The sequence below is a fragment of the Nicotiana tomentosiformis genome, chromosome 11 (genome assembly GCF_000390325.3).
Source record: "Nicotiana tomentosiformis chromosome 11, ASM39032v3, whole genome shotgun sequence".
Lineage (NCBI taxonomy): Eukaryota > Viridiplantae > Streptophyta > Magnoliopsida > Solanales > Solanaceae > Nicotiana > Nicotiana tomentosiformis.
The window spans coordinates 84481817-84497173 of NC_090822.1; the positions used below are offsets into that span (position 1 = coordinate 84481817).

The 15357-nt window shown below is 36.4% G+C and overlaps 1 protein-coding gene across 1 annotated transcript; it reads left to right on the plus strand.

Annotated features, from left to right (window-relative positions):
• The first annotated feature begins 3649 nt into the window (after positions 1–3649).
• On the plus strand, positions 3650–14841 carry LOC104114597 (succinate--CoA ligase [ADP-forming] subunit alpha-2, mitochondrial). The gene is made up of 7 exons (XM_009625073.4): positions 3650–4066; positions 6391–6600; positions 8789–8959; positions 11113–11236; positions 11887–11948; positions 13663–13744; positions 14311–14841. Exons 1-7 carry the CDS (start codon positions 3836–3838, stop codon positions 14445–14447), a joined length of 1017 nt encoding a protein of 338 aa, XP_009623368.1. The 5' UTR covers positions 3650–3835; the 3' UTR covers positions 14448–14841.
• The last annotated feature ends 516 nt before the right edge of the window (positions 14842–15357 follow it).

The following is a 15357-nucleotide window of genomic DNA, read 5'->3' on the forward strand; positions in this document are numbered from 1 at the left end:
TTCATTCTCCAATTCCCAAGCCCTAATCTCCCAAATCTCACCTCAAACACTCACCAACTAGGTATAAAATGAGTGGGGAAATACTATTATTGAAGATAAATAGGCACAGGGAACTTTCCTCAGTGATTACTCCGAAATATCTCTCAAAATCCCCGAAATCCGAGCTAAAAAACGATGAAAATAGTGAAAAATCTTGAAGTGTTCTATTTATAGGTTCTGTCTAGATTTCTCGCACCTGCGGCTCCATTTCCGCATCTGCGGAGCCGCATTTGCGGGCAAAGTCCCGCTTCTGCAGAAAAATCCCTAAACACTGCCTCCACTCCTGCGATCAAGTGACCGCATCTGCGCTCTTCGCGGTGCGGGAACTACATCGCACATGCGGTCCTAAATCAGCTTCTGCGACCATCACAGGTGCGGGAATGCCATCGCACCTGCGTCCTCTGCCCAGATCCTCCTTAGCCGCATCTTCGGCTCCTCCTTGGCTTCTGCGGGCTCGCACCTCCGGTTCCCACTCCGCAGGTGCGGTTACACCAGTAGCAACAACTTTACCTGCAATTCTTCAACTCCCACCAAGCCGTTAACCACCCGAAATCACCTCGAGGCCTCCGGGACCTCAACCAATCATACCAACAAGTCATATAACCCCATGCGAACTTAGTCGAACCTTCGAATCACTCAAAACAATATCAAAACACCAATTACACCCGGATTCAAGCCTAAAGAACTTCTAAACTTTCAAATTCCACAAACGACGCTGAAACCTACCAAACCACATTCGATTGACCTCAAATTTTTAACACAAGTCAAAAATGACACCACAAACCTATTCCAACTTCCAGAAATCTAATCCGACCCTGATATCAAAATTTTCACTGCTGACCAAAATGGCCCAAATTCCAACTTTCGCCAATTCAAGCCTAATTCTACTACGGACCTCCAAATCATATTCCAGACGCGCTCCTAAGTCCAAAATTACCTAACGGAGCTAACAGAGCCATAAAAATTTAAATTCGAGGTCATTTTCCCACAAGTCGACATCTGGTCGACTTTTTCAACTTAAGCTTCCAATTAAGAGACTACATGTCTCAATTCACTTCAAAATCACTCCGGACCCGAACCAACCAATCCGGTAGGACATAATAGAGCTGTAAAGCACAAAAGAAGCAGAAATGGGGGAAACGAGGCTATAACTCTCGAAACAACCGGCCGAGTCGTTACAAGAACTTACTAAGGCAATGCAAAACCTTTGAAGTTCTTGATTTATATTTTAATAATTTAAATTTGAATTTACTATTTTTTCTATGTAAACTTTAATTTGAAAGTTTGAATTAAAAAATAACTTGCAAATTATAAGTTAAATTATTTTCCATCTTCATTGTATTATCTTAAATTCTTAATGAAATATTCAAATATAAGGCTTTTAAAACCTTTGAAATTTATTCAAACACTCTTTTTATAAGATTATTTTTATGTTTTATATTTTTACTTTATCTTAATATAAAATACGATAGTTATACAAAAATCAAAATACAAAAAAAAAAACCCGGCCCCTTAGGCCCGGAACCGTTCCGGTTAAAATTTTCACCGGCCAGGCACGAAACCGATAAAACCGGTAATCGGCTCGGCACGGAGACCGGCCAGTCTCTTTTTTCAATAACCCGGCCCGGCCCGGCCCCTTGACACTCATATAACTTATTTTCCTTTTAAGTCCGTGCCAAAAATAATGACCCCTTTCCTTATTTGGAAATAATTTACCTTTATGCAATGATTTATAGCCATACAAAATATTTGTGCTTCATTTTACACCACAAGTTTAAAAGTCTTCTCTCTTTTCTTAAACTCCATGCCCAGTCAAAGTCAAATGGGTTCACATAAATTGAAATGGAGGGAGTATTAGCTTTAGTATTATTAATCCCTTGTTTGGTAGTGTTTTACTATATATGTATAACAAATACTTGTATTAGTTATACACCATATTCAGTACTATTCTTATATATAGCAAACTATGACATTAGCAATATTATAATTTTTAGTACATGGATAAGCATGTATAAAGTCAAAACTGCCATTTCAAAAACCTTTTTCAATTTTTTTTCAAGTATGCGAAGGGTATTTTTGTAAACAAATAGTAATTTAAAAAAAATTATGCAATACATGTTATTTTTAATACATTAAAAGCAAATAAAGTTCCAATATAACTAATCCCAATATTACTAAAAAGGCCAAATACATAGACAACCCATTAAACTTGGCCCAATTTTTTTATTTTGGCACTCTAACTCAATCTTGTTCCATTTTGGCCCTCCAAACCCATTTCTTATGTTTCACTTTAACACAAAAGCCGACTAGATTTAGGGTGTGAGTTGCCTCACCCTGTAGGCGCGTGAAGGAGATTTTTTGGGGCAAATTTCCTTCTCCAACGGTAATAACATAAAGGCCAAATATATATACATCCCATTGAACTTGGCTCTATTTTTCATTTTGGCACTTTATCTCAACCTTGTTCCATTTTGTCCCTCCAACTCTATTTCTTATGTTTCATTTTAACACGAAGCTGACTAGTCACATAGTGTGAATTGGCTCACATGGTAGGCGCGTGAGGCAGATTGTTTATGGCAAAATTCCTTCTCCAACAGTAATAAAATAACCGTTGGCCCCATTTTTAATCCCCCAACTTCCTTCCTCCCATATTTCATCTTCATTATTTCCTTTCCCATTTACTGTTTATATGAAAACCGATCGGTTTCAGTTGGTTTCTTAAAAAATAAATTTTACGGGACACTAAAGAGTTTCCTGCATTTTTGCGCAAAAAAAAAAAAACGGCCGAAGTTGGTCGGTTTCGTAAAAAAAAATTAAAAAATAAAATATTTTGAAATAAATTTTATATTTTGTGAGACGTGTGCGCATGCATATCCTTAAATACCCACAAATTTTATAAACTTCCGAACCGCTAAACTTTTGAAGCCGCAAACTTTTGAACCCGTAAACTTATAATTTCTAAACCCGTAAACTTCCAAATACATAAAGTTTCGAACTCATAATTTTGGAACTTGTAAAATTTTGAATCTGTAAATCGAAAGATGAAAAAATTAAAACTGAAAATATATAATTTTTTTTCCCGGGGGGGGGGGATGCAGAAAAACGAAAAAAACAAAAATTTGAAAGTATTGGATGGTTGGATTAAACCGAGCTGACAAGGATAAAAAAATAGGTGTCCAAATCTAATTGGATGGTTGTTACACATTAGAAGCAAGTATGTATACGCGCTGCATTTTTACGTCGGATAACAGTTTTTGTGTTAAAATGAAACATAAGAAATATAGTTGGAGGGCCAAAATGGAACAAGGTTGAGATGGAGTGCCAAAATGACAAATGGAGCAAACTTCAATGGGTTGTCTATGTATTTGGCCAAGCAAGTATGTATAAGCCTCCATTTTTATGTCGGATAAAAGTTTTTGAGTTAAAATGAAACATAAGAAATAGAGTTGGAGGGCCAAAATAGAACAAGGTTGAGATAGAGTGCCAAAATAAAAAATGGAGCCAAGTTAATGGGTTTGGCCTACTAAAAACCATAATTCGGTTTTAAAAACCATAGTATATTGGGCTTTTCTGTTTTTATATTTTTATTTATCTTTTGGGAAACAAAGGCAAGACCCGATTCGAAATTGGGTGACAAGTGAGACCCATCACTTTTGCCCCGAAGAATATTCCTTGGTCGCCCTTTCAAGTTCAACTTTTCCGATTGAGAAGACTTTCACAACTTTTGCCGCTCCATTAGGTTTACAGAACGCCACAGTAAATCGCAGAAAAGAGAAGATTAACAGTAAGAGCATCCATGGCTCGCCAAGCCACCAGACTGATCGCAAATCTGTCAGCAAAGCTGAACTCTAGCAACCCCACACCCTCTGCATCTTCGTCTTTGTGGCAGCAGTACAGATTCTTTGGATCGCCGCCTCCTCCTCCGGCTGTTTTCGTTGACAAGAACACACGTGTCATCTGTCAAGGTATCACTGGCAAGAACGGCACTTTCCATACCGAACAGGCCATTGAATATGGCACCAAAATGGTACTCCTCCCCTCTTTCATTTTACCTGTAACGTGTCTACACATTCTAGTTAGTGATAGTTTATTTGTATAACAGAGGTGGATCTTAAATTTTAGAGCAGTGGATGCATTAATACCATTACACCACAATTTTGGTATAATTTTATACTGTTTTTACAATAACTCAGTTATATATTTATAGCTTGAGCTGACAGCACCTGCTACATGCTGGGAAACATGGCGTTTTTGTTATTCCTTTTTTGATCCATGAAAGAGGACATACTTAGTGAAATGAAAAAATGTGATTTTACTGCTTGGAACTTCTTTCAAGTCCAATTTTGACTATTTCAGGCACCCACTGTTCTATCGAAATGAGGGCATAACGGATCTCAAATTGCTGATGATTAGTTGGACTTGGTTTACTGCTTGTTCATGCTTCGGATAAGCTTTACCATTTTTTTGGAAAATTGAATAGAATATGACCTTTTTCTTAGTTACATTTGAGAATGGTCTATATTTCAGTAATTATTCTTCAGTTTATATTTAAAGGATCATGTAATTAATTGTTATCTTATCCTCAGTCATGATGGTCAAATACCTTTCAATATTGTTGTACAACTAGCTGCTGGTTCGTTTGTTTAAAGTTCTCACTATCTGGGGTCGGCAGCCTTGTAAAATCTGGATTCCTGGACTACAGTAGTCTGGAGTTATATTTTACTGAAACGGGAATTGTTATGTCAACTTCAATATCTTTCAATTTATATGGTCATATAACTCACTGGGAAGATAACCTGCAACTATATGACCTTGGGATATTGACAAGATCCTAAATTGGATAAAGTATCTTAAGACTGAGCTCTCTTTCATTCCACCAAGCGTTGTATTAATTGTATAATTCTGTTAAACTGTGAATTTGTGTGGATAATGCTACAGTTTCAGTCAATTGATTTCTGTTTTTCCTTTCAAGATGAAACAAGTTGTTTCTTAACATTTTCTATTTCTTATGTGCACATTAGGGTCCATTAATGTTATACCTGCTTAGGTTACAAATAATGTCTGAATATTTCATTTCAGAAAGCACTTTTAGGTGCTACGCTCACATTAGGGAAATGCAGAAACAGGCAGACAACCAAAAGCAAAACGTTTTCCAAGTTGAAGCTCTTCCAAAAAGTTGCATAAGGTGTATGATTATTACAGATTATCGATGAGACCTGCCAATCTTTCCGAGGATTAGTTTTCCAATAAACAGTTGCATCTCATCTCATCCTTTCTGACACATTCTTGTGATAGACTGCCTAGCCATAATAGTGTTAGCCCTTTCTACTGGCTTATTTGTTAGCAGTTCTTTAAGGATGTCTATAATAGTGCTTTCTTCCTTATAGCAGTTCTTTAGCCATCATAGTTCTTTTGCTCATACTCATATCAAAAGTTCATGTATGATGCACATCTAAGGGTGTGACCTAGTGGTTAATAAATAGCCTAGTTGTCAATTAAGTGAGATGAAAACCATGGGAGACTAGGACTCATATCCCAGTAGAGGCAAAAGATGCTGGGTGATTTCTTTTCATCTGCCTAAACTTTGGTAGGCAAAATTATTCGGTACCTCTGCTGGTGGGAGGTAATAGGTATCCCGTGAAATAGTCAAGGTGCGAGCAAGTTGGCCCACATACCATCTAAAGTTCATGTATGATGCACATCTAAGGGTGTGACCTAGTGGTTAATAAATAGCCTAGTTGTCAATTAAGTGGGATGAAAATCATGGGAGACTAGGACTCATATCCCAGTAGAGGCAAAAGATGTTAGGTGATTTCTTTTCATCTGCCTAAGCTTTGGTAGGCAAAATTACTCGGTACCTCTGCTGGTGGGAGGTAATAGGTATCCCGTGAAATAGTCAAGGTGCGCGCAAGTTGGCCCAAACACCATCGTTATCCAAAACAAAAGTTCTTATGATGTTTTAAACTCCTTGTGTCTTCAAGGTCTTTTCTTCGTTTTTTTTTCTAATGTTTCCTTGGGATTGTCACTGTTAGTAATGCTGCTAACTTGTTTAAGTTAGTTGGTATTATTTGCAGCCTTCAGATTGATTTCATTTGAGCATGCATTTAAATTCCTTTCTATTATTGAGCTCCTTATTGATTTCTAGCCCATGAAGTAAATGTGATTTTTTTGTATGATCTCCGCCTATTGTAGACAGTTTGTTTTTTAATGAAATTAGTTGGAAAGTTTGTTGTTTAATCATAATGGATATCGCCCCCCCTCCCCCCTCGTCTTCTCACTCTCTCTCTTTTTAGAGACTTTGGAAAGAGATAGTTCTGTAGTGCTCATTTTGACTTTCCTGTGCTTAAATAGGTTGGTGGAGTGACACCCAAAAAGGGTGGTACAGAACATTTGGGGCTTCCTGTTTTCAATACTGTTGCAGAGGCAAAAGCAGAAACAAAAGCTAATGCTTCTGTGGTCTATGTTCCTCCACCATTTGCTGCAGCAGCTATTATGGAGGCCATGGAGGCTGAATTGGACTTAGTTGTCTGCATCACAGAGGGAATTCCTCAGCATGATATGGTAAGTTACAAATCCATTACTGGAACTCTGCTGGTTCCTTCTTTTTTCTTCTTTTTTTTTTCTGATTAAAGGTAAGTGAATTGTCTTTAAATTATAGCTGGAGACTAGAGCTGGTGAATACATTCTACTCTACCCTTGCACAAGAATTTGGAGATATACAATTCAATGATTTAGAGACATACAAAATGTTTTTGGTGAAATATAACGCGATGTAGTAATACATAGTTTTTCTTTTTACATTTCATTCTTTGGAAAGGAAGTTGTCTCGATATTACACAGAAGGAAGTTGTCTTGAAAAACTTACAATTGTTTGAAATCAATGTAGACTTAACGAAAGATAGGGCACAATTGAAGAACAACATTTATGTAGGCGATACCAATTAGTTGAGAATATACTTTACTCATGTTAATATATTTCTTTGATAACCTAGTATGTTTACTTTAGGCCCTATGCTTTTTAGGAGTCTTTTAGGGCGATACCTAACCTTAGTGGCCCAACATTCATTGTCTCTAATGACTTAGGAGTGATAAAGTGTTCTTTTAATGCAATGGCATTTGTCGTGCTGGCATTGATTGTGTAATGCATTTCTTAGGAAGATGTGGTCTTAGACCGTTCAAAGGGTCCTAACTACGAATTTTTCAAGTTAAAGTGTGTAATAGGTTGCCCGGAAAGAAAATGTGTGTAAAAGGAATTTTAGTGCTAGTTGGAGGGGATAGTATCTATTGAGCCATTAACCGTCCGTTTATAGTATAAACCATGGGATTTAATCCTGTTTGTTGTTATTTAGCTCATCCATAACTAGGGGAAACAAGTACTAGCCTAATGCCAATCTCTTGTGTAAACTCACAGATATGCGATCCTTATTTGTATCTCCCACCACTGTTCTCACACTACTAATAACTCCTTAATACATATTTTTTGTGACATTTATATATTTGATGTGTACTTTTTTCTTTTTTAGTATGTCTTTTTTCCCAACATCCCAAAGGCACCTTATCATGCGCTTTCTCTAGGTTAATGAACACCATGTGTGGGTCCTTCTCCTTTGCCCGCTCGCTATACAATGTCACCAATCTTCTTAGTAAGAATATAGACTTTGTTATAGATCTACCGTGCATGAATTTAACCAGGTTCATACTGTCCTTAGGTCTATGCTCGATCATTCTTTCCTAAAGTTTTTATTTGGCTCATAAGCTTAGGCATAGAAGAAGTTCAGGAATAAATTCTCTGAGGAAGGAAAGACCCATATATGCGCAAAATGTAAGAAGTTTAGGAAGATAGAAGGCAGGAATAACTTCTTTTCTGATGACTAAATACACAATGACCAAAACTAAACTGTTCATCTACAAAGCGTGACAAGGGGTTAAGAATGCGAAACTAGACAACTGCAGCAACTTTAAAGATTGACAACAAATATCAACGAAGGCTGAAATCTAAAACTTTTTGTCATGATGGATGTGTTAAGATGCACAAATGGGCTCACTGATCCCAAAAAAGAGCAAATGGGCTGAAATTGCGTTAAAATGGGAAGGAACATCTCACATTAACATTTTTGTTCACCCTCCTTCATTTTTATTTGTTCAGCTTTAGTCATTTTGCTTGTGTATTTTATGTGTCACATATTGGTGCCGTTCTTGTTGATTTATGTATTATTATAGTCATTAGGGGCAATATCGATATTTTTCTTCATCATGCAGAAAATGAAATGGTGAAAGGGGTTTGATCCCTTTCAATGTCCATTTAGAAAAGAAAAGAATGTTTTGGCCATAAGACATTTATAACATTTGTTTCACTACTACTTGGATTAGCTTTGAAGCTGCATTCCTAAGTATTGAATGCATTAAGATGAATTCTTGACAACTAGATTGGACAGGGTTTCTCAGAGCTGAATGCTCAACTTTACGGTTTAAACTCTAGTTTCCAGCTGCTCGACTCAACAAAGAAAATACGAATAAAGGGAAACTACAATAAGCTAATTTTGATTGCAAGTAATAATCCCTTAGATGAGTTTATTTTCAGGGTTATATAGATTGTTTTTGGGGGTTATTATCCTTTGTTTTTGGGTTGATTCAGTAAATGTTATAATTGGGATTAGCTTGTTAATTGAGCTTGTACCTTTTTGTCTTTTCACTCTGTTATTCTCTCACTGGCTTGTTTTCTTTGCCTGGGTTTCCCATGCAATTACAGGTTCGTGTAAAAGCAGCTCTCAAGAAGCAATCTAAAACTCGGCTGATTGGTCCGAATTGTCCAGGTATTATAAAACCAGGAGAGTGCAAAATCGGTATTATGCCTGGATACATTCACAAACCAGGACGTATCGGAATTGTTTCTCGATCTGGTACGCTGACATATGAAGCGGTAAGATTTATTCTCTGTAAAATTTGTCTATTAAACTTGTTTAAACTGTACGTATTATGTGCACCCCTCATATTCATGATGAGCCGCTAAAGATCTGGAGGCTTAGAAGATTCTGACATATTTCCAAAAAATAAAGGATCTCTTAGATATTTCCTTTTTCCAAAATCCTACCTGTTTTCCAAAACCCTCACTCGTAGGGTTTGAAGGCGAGAAATATGCGAACGTTTGAAGGTATTGGAACAACTTCGTGTTTTTAGTGATTTTTGGTGTACACATGAGGTCCTCGTTAGACAAAAGATTGTTGTTTTCCATAGTGGCCATTTTTTGTGTGTAGGTTTTTTACTTCATGCTTGTACACGAGCGTTTTCCACATCAATAAAATTATATACCTTATCCACAAGAAAAAAAGGTTTTAAAGCAGAGGGGGGAACGGGGGACACTAACTGTCACTGTAAAAGTGGTAGGGAATCTATGAGCAATTCTTGCGGTGCCAAGAGAACATAGTTGTGGTAAAAAGGTTAAAAGAATCTAGCTGAATGCAAACTTTGTGAAACATGAATAGCATGTTTTGCAATGACCTATTATTTTTATTTGATGATCTATTATTGATCCATAAATCCCAGTCTCATTGCCGCTTCTACAAGACATTGTGCTAATAGGTCATTATTTAAACACTTGACGGAGTTGTTTCTGCTGCTTAATTTTGAATGTATATCTGGCGGGACTGTGCCTTGAAGAGAAGAAATGAGAGGATTCAATTCACTTTATGGTTGTCAAAGAGGGAGGGGTTGTTGGGTGCATTAACTGTTGCAGCAAAAAAAAAATCAATATTGAAATAGTATCACTTTTGGCACCATTACTAGAGGTGCAAAAAACTCTATTTGATTGAATTTTTGGCACCATCACTAGAGGGGACAATAAATGTAGTTGGCTAAAGATGTTTTGGTGGTCCGAAAAGATGCAGTGTCATTTATGTCTAGGGTATATATTTTGTCAGTAATTTATTGGCTAAAAAGTTAAAACCTTATTTCGAGTTTCTTTTCCCTCTTACTTTTAGAACTATTTCTAAGGGAAAAAGTAAGTCTCTTGACAAATATGATCTCAAACCTTTAATATTTAGTGATGGTTGTTATTGTTTGAAGTGTCTATATTAACATTGTTAAAAGTGCGCTTAAGCTCAGAATCTGGTGCAATGGAGACAAGGTGTTTTGCCTAGCTTATGCATGTGCTAGGCACACGTCACGAATTTGAATCCTATCTGGTGCACCACGCTCTTGGTATTTAAATGGAAAAGGTGGGGTGGGCCATTAACCTTAAGTTTCGAAGTTGGAACAATGGATTTCTTGGTTATAAAGAAATGAATGTGTTATGTCTAGTCATTGAATCTAAATTAAAAATTAAAGCTGTATCTTTGCATCTGAATTTTTAAATTTAAATGGGTGATATTGTCTTTACGTCATAAATTTCACATTGCAGCTTTTCTCAATTCTTTTGTCCATATAATTAGTGCTTGTATTTGTAGTTATTTTTCTTGTTTTACATATACTTTTTTCTCATTTTTTATTTTTTCAATCTGCATTTTTACTGAAAGTGCACGATCTTTTATGGCGCTTTGCTTATAAAGTCCAGCAATCTTGATGCATTTCTGTGACTTTTCCCTTTGACCATGTTATTCACTAAACATTTATGTGTTGGAATGTTAGTAGGACTTGCTATATCTAGGAAGTCACCGGTCCTTGAAATAAATTTTCTAAGTCAATAATGCTGTTATTGCATGCTTTATCAAAAAAAAAAAAACGGTTATTGCATGTTAACCAAACACAGGTCAATCTGTTTGTTTTCTATGGTCTTCTCATTGATGAGATTTAAGGTCTCATCATTCAATTCTCTATGTGTAAATGCGCCCTGTCATTGTGAATGTTGGGAAGATAAAGGGATAACAAAATGTAGGAAGCGGTACCTAAAGAAGTAAAAAAGATCCCTTTTCAAAAAGTCTAGTCCCTGCGTGTGATATAATTGGGACATTTTCTCTTAGAAAATGGTATAGGGAAACCATCTGATCTTCCTGGGGAATGGTAATCTACTATACATATGCTCTTCTTTTATAAGCATTTTTTTTTCCTGAACTATTCTTTTTGATATTTGTTTTTCAGGTTTTTCAAACAACTGCTGTTGGCCTTGGGCAATCAACCTGTGTAGGGATTGGTGGGGATCCTTTCAATGGTACAAACTTTGTTGATTGCTTAGAGAAATTTGTTGCTGATCCACAGACAGAAGGTAAACCTTATTGAAGGATTAATTAATCTAAGTTTATTATAGATGATGGCCAGGATGACATGTTTTTCTTCTGTGTGGTAGTGTTATATGCATATCTTAGCAGAGAGTAGATGTCAAAATAAGATAGTTACTAATATTTTCCAGAATTACCAGATTTCTTAACTAAACTTAACATCTGTTACAACCAGAGTGCAATAGTGTACGGTAAGCAACAAGAATTTGTGGGGCAAATTTGCTAAAGGGCTTTTATGGGAAGAAGAAAATTTTCTTACTATTTACCTTGGCGACCATCCACCAATCGCCCAACCCAGGGAAAGAACTTTTGTAGTCCCTTATCACATTTATTTTCTCTAGAAATGGTACTTTTTCTCCATAATGTTGTTAGACCTTAGGATTACTTTTCATTTACTTTACTATCTTTTCTTAATTAAAATTTGGTGGGTTGCGAATGTGTTTTACTTTTCCCAGACTTCTCTGCTGCCTTTAACCTATTGTTCCATTTATAAGGAACTGACAATGACTCACTTATCAAAAAAGACAAAATATGGAACTGAGAATTAGATGATAAACAGAAGTTAGAAGATCTATGCATTATACTGAAGGGAGATTAGGATCATTCAATCTAATTATACGTGCCCGTTGTATGACAGGTATTGTTCTTATTGGTGAGATTGGTGGCACAGCAGAAGAAGATGCTGCAGCCTTTATAAAGGTTCGTGATGATTGAAATATTTATGTCAGAGTAAAGTATCCCAATGTCAGGATTATACTGTTGTATATGCTGGCTCATTCAGCATTTTATGGAATAAATCATATGCTCTTTCATGGTAGTCCTTCTGTGGTGATGTGAATTTCTGTCCACCTTGGTTTTGGAAAGTTATTTATTATAGAATCCTAGCCATATTTATGAGTGCCAAGCTGTTACTGCCATACTGTCAAGAGTAACAGTTTTCTTACGGTAAGTACCAAGGATTTCCTTCAAATCCAGCACTATAAAATTTTAATGAGATGTATTTGGTATTAAGGAACTATATCATTCAAGGTATGCAGTATAGTGTTTATACTGCATCTCCACTGAAGTTCGCTGAAATAATTTTTAGTGATGATTGATTCATCAACATTTCAGAATTTTGTCAGATTTAGGTAGTATATGTAAATGCGGTTTTTTTTTCTTCAGAAATATTTCTATACCACTTAAGTCTCAGGGATAGTAGGAGTAAACTATATCACTCATATCCAAGCTATTCAATCTCTAGATTTTATTTCAAAAGAAGAGACATCTTAAGAAAAAATACCGGAAATCATATCCATGTTGAGGGTGCACCCCGCATGGTAACATTCAGTGTTACGGTCAGACCTCTCTATAACAACATCCCTATATAACAACACTTCACTATAAAAGCCAAGATTTTTTGGAACCAATTTCCATGTTAATTTATAATATATGTTCTCTATAACAACTTTTCTTTATAACATCCAAAAATATTCGGAACAAACGAGGCTGTTATAGAGAGGTTTGACTGTATAAGAAACTAGACAAGATGGCATTTGTGCCAATAGGTACAAAATTCCTTCCGGCAGAGGATGTTCTTGCCTTACCAGCTGTCAAGGTAAAAGAAGTAAACGAACTCTACCTCTTGATCATGCTTCTTGATCTCTTGTCTTAGTCCGACAACCATATCAGAGATGTAACACCTTGCCATACACCAATAGTACACACTTCTTTCTATTATCTTTTCAACTGTGGTTTAAATAAAAGTATCCCCTCGTTTTAGGTGTCCCTTACACAACTTGGAATTTCTTACCAGTGAATTCATTTCTCTTGTGACTGAAGATTTGCTGTCTCACTTCCAATTGGAATCTCCACGTTCCTATCTGCTTCCTTTTTATTGTGCTTTTTGAAAGGCCTAAAGTACCTCCAGAGTTGGAATTCTTAATTTCCACACCATTATGTTTTTGGATTCAATCTGTGCAAAGAGAACATTCTTAAGACCAGATGTATTTGTGCCTTCTTTGACTGGCTCTTTTGTTGAATAATTTTTCTTGGTTCATCATTTTGATTTCCTTTCCATGTATAAGCGTGTGGTTATATCCTCTACACCCATAATTTGCCCTAGATTGTCTAACAGAGATCAAACCAATAATTTTAAGCTTTTGATCCTGCATCTGTATGCGCTGCTCTATCATTCCCTGTATTAGAATTACGAGAAAGTTAACGATGTGGCTGCTGGAGCATTAGGAGAAGATACTCTTTAGCTTCTCATATTTTTGAGAGGATGTTCAGAATCTTTGGCTAATTATTATGCTAGAATGTCTTAACATCCAGTTCTTGCCATGTCTCTGAGTTTAATAGCATTTTAAGCTGCGCTGAATAATATTTGATTCATATGATTTGTGAGGTTTTATGTATTTTGCTCCTGAAACAGGAAAGTGGAACTCAAAAGCCTGTAGTTGCTTTTATTGCTGGATTGACAGCTCCTCCTGGACGGCGAATGGGTCATGCTGGAGGTACTGTGTTGGCCAACAACTTGCATGCATTAAATATTTTGACTCTGTAACCTTCGATATTGATACTTAAATTGATCTGGGAACTAATTATATTTGATTTTGGTTACATACAAAACAGTGTTATGGGAGAATTCCTCATTGGTCAAAATCGTATAATGGGTTGATTCTGTATTAATTCTGAACTGTGCCTTCCATTCCCATGCACCCTTAAACCAAAAAATAATGGGAAAAAATAAAAAAATAGATCCAAACTGTTTGTTATCGATACTCGTGAGAACAATCTGCTGGTTATTGATATCCGGAAGTACTAGGGATACTATTGCCCATCCTGGCCCTGTTCTCTTTTTCTCTGTCCATTCAAGCTAGTCTTTTTCCTCTCTTTTCTTGAAATTTAGTAGGAACGGGTACGGCAGCTTTTCTGCTGTGTTATTCTGTTTTATTGTGAGTTCGCTTTGCTGCATTATCATGATGATGAATGAAATTGCATGAGCTATAAAAAGATGTGTTGTATTTCCTGCTGTCATGCCTAGAGTAATTGTTTAATTCTGATCTTTCTGGAAGTGCAGCTATTGTATCTGGGGGAAAGGGAACAGCCCAAGACAAAATCACGGCACTAAAGGAAGCTGGTGTTACAGTGTGTGAATCTCCTGCAAAAATTGGAGCCTCAATGCTCGATGTGTTCAAACAGAGGGGTCTTGTGTAGGCCTGTGGCATGGCATTTTCATTTGGTAACTTTTTTGTTTGCTTGTTCGTGGACATGCTAAATGATGTCCGGTTATCCACCATTACCCATGGAAGATAATAACAGAGAATTCGATGGATATACTTGTTTATCCAGGAACCGAGAAGAAACTGCGGAAGGGTTTATAATGTTGACATTTCAGAATTTTCACTGTTATTCTAATTTTCATGTTATGGCAGGATGTTGCAGTAATGCAATTTATTTTTGACAGCATGTTTTAGGACCAAAGCAAACTCACAATCCAAAGCTGTGTTATTTCCTAACCTTGCTCCTTTTGTATTGCTGTAGCAATTGTTTTTTGTGTGTAAACCAAATGGCTAATAATCTGCCCGTCTGTGGGATCCTTTCATTTTCCCATTAATTGTCACATTTCTAGTATTATATTACGTGCGTAGTAGGTTTTTTTCCAAGGGAAGTGTTGGGAGTATTGGTTATCAACATTCGGGGTTGGTTACAACGTTAAACAATTACATTCGATGAAAGACACAAAGCTATTCGTATTTGAAGAAGTGTAATAGCGCCATTGACCTTGTTAGTATGGAGCTTCCCTGCAAAAGGAAGTCATTCCATTTACTTCATCGTCTAGAGTGCTACAATAATCTCGTGTAAAGAAGATGCACGAAATCAAAGGATTCATGATTAACATTTCTTTTCTCCTTGAGCAAAGAACGTATAAATGCTAGTATTTCCTTTTGTTTGACCATTTGTATGAGTTAAACACTAATTCGCTATTCATTAGTGACTACTGCAAAGCAAACTTTACTCGTACATTGAACTGTTTCTGATACACCTTCGCCTCAAGAACCAATTATTGAGTACTACTCAAACACATTAAGTCAAACACATCAATTTTCTAAAATAATAACTTCAG

What these genes read in the sequence shown, in the direction of transcription:
- LOC104114597 (XM_009625073.4), top strand. Translation starts at nt 3,836, where the DNA reads ATGGCTCGCCAAGCCACCAGACTGATCGCAAATCTGTCAGCAAAGCTG. An exon ending in TTGAATATGGCACCAAAATG is followed by an intron (nt 4,067 to 6,390) that starts GTACTCCTCCCC and finishes GTGCTTAAATAG; the next exon opens with GTTGGTGGAGTGACACCCAA. An exon ending in ATGCTGCAGCCTTTATAAAG is followed by an intron (nt 11,949 to 13,662) that starts GTTCGTGATGAT and finishes CTCCTGAAACAG; the next exon opens with GAAAGTGGAACTCAAAAGCC.